Raw genomic sequence first — 6,237 nt, 5'->3', positions numbered from 1 at the left:
CGAGCCCGGGGGAGCGGATGCCCGGGGTCTGTCCGGGCCCAGAGGGGTTGTGCAGGACCCCCGGGGGATGTGGGCGGCTCTGTCCCGCCGGCTGCCCGAGGTCTCCGGATCCCTTCCTCCCGCCGCCCGGGGTAACCAGCCTCGCTCCTGCGCTGCCATTCACAGCCTGCAAAGCCGTCTGTTTCAGAGTCCGGTGAGGCGACCGTCCCACAGCCCGCACCTACTCTGTACCATACACGATGCCAGGCACTTTACACATGGTCTGTAAACCAAACTTCATTTTACAATCTGGTAAACTGAGGCCCGGAGCAGCTAATTGACCCGGCCAGCTAATTGACTCAGCAAAACTGAGAACTGTGGGGGAGGAAACTACAACACGAGAAGGAAATTTATTCAGATCAACAGCCTCCCTGCTAGGGTGGATGAGATAAAAGGAAGAGAGGAGGAAGAAACTGAGGCGGTGGAGAGGGTGCCATGGGGGGGTGGTCCTCGGGGAATCCTTGGGAAAGACAACCTAAGGGGCCCAACCAGAGGCGGCACTTCCATCACCACCCCAGCCCCGCCTCTCCTCTCTCCTTTCCTCCTCCTCTACTCCTTTGCTCGCCTGGCTGCCACGTTCCGGACTTACATAACCCGAGAAGGAAAGCCAGAGCCCATACCCAGTGGGCTGGAGCTAGGGCTGGGGAAGGGCCGAGGCCACCACAAGGCCCTGCCCTCCTTCCTCCATCTTTTCACCCCTACCCCCACCAGGGTCTGCATCCTTGGGTCTCTATTCACCCTTTCATTCAGGGGTTCCAGAGCACACGACCATTCCCACCCTCCCCCCTGGGCCCCCCTCTCAATCCAGCAAGCCAGGTGGCCTTTCCAAAAGGAAAAACAAAACTCTTTGGCCAGTGCTTCACCTTTGCTGCCATCCCCACCAACACTGGCTTCCCCAGAGCTGCTCTGGGGAAATCAAAATCTAAAAACTGACCAGAGCCCTCCAACTTCCTCATTCCCTGGCTCAAGCTCTGCCCCTCATCCAAGGCTTAAATACTACCTCTTTACCCCTCCAGGGTGGGCTGAAGTCTCTACTTCAGACATCCAATATGCTGTCACTCTAATAAACCTGCCTCAGTGTCTCTGGGTCTGGCATCCACTATACAGGATCTGGTGTCTTCCTTGCCTGACACTAGCTTAGTTCTTTTCTCTATCCTGCTTACCTTCTCTCACTTAAAAGTTTTTCTCCTAAAAGCACTACTTCAGTAAATATGTACACATGAATCCTCTTGTGCTCTATTTTTGTTTTTTGGGGGGTTTGGTACCGGGGATCAAATTAAAAATTCAGGACCTTGTGCTTGTGAGGCAGGTGGCAGCATCACTGAGCTAAATCCCCAGCCCTCTCATGTTCTGTTTTTAGGAATTATGACCCAGCAATTAGGCACAGGGCCTGGCACATAGGAAGTACTTGATTATTGTTAAATAAAAAATAAATTCTGACGCCGCCTGCCTCACAAGCACAAGGTCCCAAGTTTGATCCCTGGTACCAAAATAAGTAAGTAAGTAAATAAATAAATAAATTCTGAGGAATTTACAAATAAACCCAGGACACAGTAAATCATTAGGAGCATTAGTCAACCCCCCCCCAATTACCCAATCTCTTGCAATATGGAGTCACCTCATTTTGGTGGCATCATCAGGACATGACCCTCGGTTCCGTATGTGGAGGATGCAATTTTGTGGATGATTTCAACAATAGGCAATTAAACCTTAATGCTAATTTGCTCCTTTACAAAGAAATTAGAATTTAGGGGGTAAAAAACACAAACTAGTATCCTCTATAATACCCTATCCCTTTTAGACAAATCCATCAAACGCCCAGTTGCTAGATAAGCAAAAAGAGCCAGAAGAAGGGCAATCTGAATGGTTCCAAGGGCAGGTGGCCGTGGCTCTGATCTGTCAAGCCCATCACCACCAAAGATGTCAAGGCCACTAGGCCTGAGTCTTTGGGCAGAGCCTGCTGGAGGCATCCTAATTTTTAGTCTATCTTCTCTTCTTGTAGGGAATTTATGACCACTATCTCTCCTGTCCCCACCTCACTCAGTTTGCCTTCTAAGTATGATATGGAAACAAAGATTTCTACTCTTCCTTCTCAAGTCTGTACACCAAGATGTGCTAGAATATCTGTAGCTGCCACCTACTCACAGATTATTGGTGGAGACAGGTCTTTTTCCAAGTGCCCAATTCCTTTATCACTTATTCATTTCATTCTCAGAAAGTCTTAACCTCTCTGCTATGTTGTAGCCCTCTTAGATTTACAGCATTTATCCCATTTCTGAAACCCCAGCATCCAGAACACTTCCCACAAACTATGATACTTGGAACAGCTCAACAGATCCTTCTTGCCTCATCCCCACTTGGCAGGTCATGTGAGAGCCCAGCCCCAGAAAGTATTAGGCTGTACCTTGGCAGAACCCACCTCTGCATTCCAGGGCTGCAGTCTGAAACCTCCAAGAGTCCACAAGCGTCACCCCACTTTCAGAGAACAATGGGCATGGAGGGGTTGAATGACTCATGGGCACATGGCTCTGGAAATCCACAGGAAGAAGAAAGCAGTTGCTGTTCCCTTGGACAGCAGCCTAAATAGTGATAGCTCTAAAATGCCTTCCTCACAATCCACAGTCCCATGGGAGAGCCCTAGGACAGAGAATTAGCAAAAGCTTTTGTTCTCAGATATCACTAACTTGCTGGCTAGGCTCTACATAGACCACCAGTACCTATATAGCCAGACCAGCTGTAGTCCCCTACATACTTGAGAGCCCTACCTGGCAAGAGGTCACGATACCCCAGCTGTCTTGTCCCAGAATGGCTGACCAAAGGAGCAGGAAGTGAGAAGAGTTTGGGGGGTTGGGCATGTGGGAAGAGAGAGATTCCCAAAGATCCCAATTCTCTACCATCTGAGGTCACTGTCCAGTGTCTGCCAGGGCCCCATCCTCCCTACCCCAATCCACTTCCCCAACTAGAGTGACTTCCCATCACCTCCACATTCCTCCATGACCTGGCTCTGTTTTCCCAGGCCCAAAGCCCTTGCAGATCCAATCCCTGCCAGGGACCTAGATGCTGGGGAGGGATTGGGTAGGTCAGTGCACCCATGAATATTCCCACTGGGATTGTGTCCTAGGACTAGGGGCACTTGGGCTGACAACTGGAGCAATGCCTGGACTAGCCCTGCTGCTACTGCTTTTACTGATCAGCTTCCTCGCCTTTGACCTGCTCCACAGGTAAGTGGACAGCAGCCTGGCAGGTGGGCAATGTAAGGAAGCAGGCCTGTGGCCACTTTCTACAAGCCTAGCTGCCACCATCCCCCTCTCCTCACAGGCCTGCAGGTCCCACCCTGCTGCAACACAGACTTCTGACAAGGGGCCAGAGTCAGGGGGCCGGTGAGGATCCAGGACAGCAGGCAGCTCCCCTCTTCCCAACAGGGGTCATACCAGGACAGCCCAGCCTTCAGGATGCACTGCTCCTGCTACTCCTGGGACTGTGACTGCTCTTGGGAGCCCAGGGCATAATCCTGGCCCTGCTGGGCCTGGCTTTCTGCCTTCATCCTTGGGCCTGAGAGTCTTCCCAAAACATCGAGTGCTGCCCCCTCTCCAATACACTGGCCACTCTACTTCCCCAGGCCTCTTTTCCTCCATCCTGGGTGGGGCAGGCCTGAACCTCAGGCTCCATAATACAGACAGTGAAAGTTTGGGGCAGCAAAAGAAGGCAGGAATTAGGTAGAGAGCCCAAGGCAGAACATGGCAGCCATCCCAGTGGCTGCACGTTGGGGGCAGCCATTCGGGTTCTAGAAAATGAGGGTTCAGAAAGAAAGACATGTAAAAATAGGCTGGGGCTGGCATCAGTATCAAAGAGCAGATAGGACTGGGGGAGAAACATCTGTGGGGCTCCTCAGGATCCCCTACTGGCCTAGAGGGTCTATTGAGAGGGACTCAGGAGCCTCAGAAGAGCAATAGTTTCTTTTTTCATTGGACCCCACCCCAGCCCAGGTCACAATGGGACTCCTCTGGGGAGGGTGGGGGTGAGTGAGAGTGGTGGCTCAGGTCCAGCTGCCAGGCAGTCCTGGACATGGCAGGAAACAGCATGACTTAGGTAGCTTTATACAAAGGTAAGTCCTGGACCCCAGCTCAAAGCCCCACCTGCCCAGGCTGGTGTTCTCCAGACCCCACACCTTCACTTGGCCTGAGGTCCCAGGCATTTCCAGGGCTGCTCCTGTAGCTGGCCTGACCCTATCCACAGGTGCACCAGCCGTGATGCAGCAGCCTCAAATGGAGATGGATGCCAGTGGGGCTGGTGAGGGGCCACAGCAGGCAGTGCCCTGGTCAGCCTGGCTCACCCGGCAGGACTGGATGCGCTGGTGTGCTCGCCGTGTGCCCCAGAGCTGGGCCCAGTGGTGGGCCACAACTGCCTGGAGGCAGCCACTGCAGCGGGTGCTTTGGAGCCTGGAGGGGTTTCTCTACCTGCTGCTGGCCCTGATGCTGTGCCACGCACTCTTCACCACCGGCTCCCACCTGCTGAGCTCCCTGTGGCCCGTGGTGGCTGCAGTGTGGCACCATCTGCTGCCAGCTATCCTGTTATTGGTGCTCAGTGCCCTACCTGCCCTACTCTTCACTGCCTCCTTCCTGCTGCTCTTCTCCACACTGCTGAGCCTCGTGGGCCTCCTCACCTCCATGAATCACCCAGGCTACGCTCAGGACTTGAACGAATAGAAGCAACCCCATTCCACTGCCTGTGTCTGTTGAGCCCTGGACCAGAGCCTGAGCCTAAGGGAAAAGGGGGGGCAGTGGGGCCCCATCCCAAGATGAGGTCTGTGTGGTTGCTGGAGCCAGCAGGGAGAGTGGTCTGGCCTTGTCTTAGGACCCTTTCTCAAGCTGATGCTGAAGTTAACGGGTGTGAGGAACCAATATAGAGGTAGGACAGATGGCTTAGCCAGGAGCAGAGCTTGGCCAAGTCCCTGAGAGTGCCTGTGTGGATGTGGGGACACCCACAGGGGCTCCAGTGGCAGCTGGCAGCGTCTTTTTGTGACAGCCACCCAGCAGTCTCAGCTTCAGACTCACTGGTACTCCTGGACTTGTCCCTTGTCCATCCAATCCCCTTTCCACTCCCAGGAGGACCACAGGCTCTAGAAAGGGTCCCAGGGACAGAAACCTAGCCAGGTAAGCACTGTCAAAAGCCCTGGAAACAATACCTCACTTACATCCTGACCTATCTACTAGGACATCTCTTCTCCCTATATGTCCTACCTCTTGATTCAGTCCACAACTCCAAGTCTGGGAAAGAGAACAACCAAGGGCAGTGAGTTTCACTTTTTGTGGGGGTGAGGGGGGAGCCCAAAGCCTGGCCCATGCACAGTATACTCTACCATTAAGCTATACCCTCAGCCCCTAACTACTCAATCCCCATGTCTTTTATGGAAAAACTTACAAGCCCCATTTCAGCTACCTATATAATGTATGGCCTTGGCCAGTAATTCATTCTTTTAAGTCTCAGTGTTGAGCGGGTCCCTACAATGCCACAGGATTACTGGGAATCAAAGGCAAAACCCATTTGCAAAGTACTTTGTAAATGCCAAAAAGACTGTTAAAATGTTGTTTGGAACTCTAAGAATATTCTCTAAGCTTAAAAATCTTTTGACCCAGAAAGCCAATAAAAGAGCAGGAAGCTTCCCTAGGCTTCCAGAAACAGAATGTTGGCCCTAAAACAGTAAACAGAGGGTGGGTGCTGTGGACAACATGTAAAAGGTCTTGTGTAGTGAAATCTCAAAATGTGCACATGCTGAACTCTTCTGATTGTGAAATCATTGGGGCTGAGGCTTGATGCCAACAGATGCTTGTACAGCTGTGCTGTGTGGGAAAAGCATAATTCAGGGATTCCAAAATCACTGCAACAAGCTGTTTGTAGCCCAGAAGAGCTTTGGAAGGTGGCATCCCTGATACTCCAGATTCTGGTCATTTGCACATAGATGGCCCCTCCAAACAAAATGTCACATGATCAGTTATTACCAAGTAAAATGTGTGATAGACAATTTACCCACAGCTAGGGCCTTCCCACCTATTATCCTTATCCATTCCTGGCTCTCTCCAACTCCTGCCTGGTCCTGACCCCCAATGTGTATCTAACACTAAAATTTTTGCTTCTGAAGCTCTAGACCCAAGGCCCCTTCCTCCTGCCACCTAAATAGTCAGGCCCTAGAACCCAACT

General features: G+C 52.0%; 2 protein-coding genes across 3 annotated transcripts; both read left to right on the top strand.

Moving 5' to 3' along the window:
• Positions 1 to 3,032: 3,032 nt before the first annotated feature.
• CUNH20orf141 (chromosome unknown C20orf141 homolog) lies at positions 3,033 to 3,670 on the top strand. Its single transcript, XM_010611018.3, is given in 3 exon segments — positions 3,033 to 3,137; positions 3,139 to 3,260; positions 3,358 to 3,670. Coding segments are annotated over 3 exon segments (465 nt in total). The 3' UTR covers positions 3,596 to 3,670.
• On the top strand, positions 3,184 to 5,675 carry Tmem239 (transmembrane protein 239). Of its 2 annotated transcripts, none has more exons than XM_010611020.2 (2): positions 3,184 to 3,260; positions 4,276 to 5,675. In XM_010611020.2, the coding sequence occupies exon 2, from the start codon at positions 4,290 to 4,292 to the stop codon at positions 4,743 to 4,745; it is 456 nt and encodes a 151-aa protein (XP_010609322.1). In that variant the 5' UTR covers positions 3,184 to 3,260; positions 4,276 to 4,289; the 3' UTR covers positions 4,746 to 5,675. The 2 variants fall into 2 exon arrangements, with proteins under 2 accessions (XP_010609322.1, XP_010609321.1); XM_010611019.3 differs by lacking the exon at positions 3,184 to 3,260 and adding an exon at positions 4,068 to 4,144.
• The last annotated feature ends 562 nt before the right edge of the window (positions 5,676 to 6,237 follow it).

The sequence above is a fragment of the Fukomys damarensis genome, unplaced genomic scaffold (assembly GCF_012274545.1).
Source record: "Fukomys damarensis isolate Sample0158 unplaced genomic scaffold, DMR_v1.0_HiC HiC_scaffold_7, whole genome shotgun sequence".
Classification (NCBI taxonomy): domain Eukaryota; kingdom Metazoa; phylum Chordata; class Mammalia; order Rodentia; family Bathyergidae; genus Fukomys; species Fukomys damarensis.
This window is presented reverse-complemented; position numbering and strand designations above follow the sequence as displayed.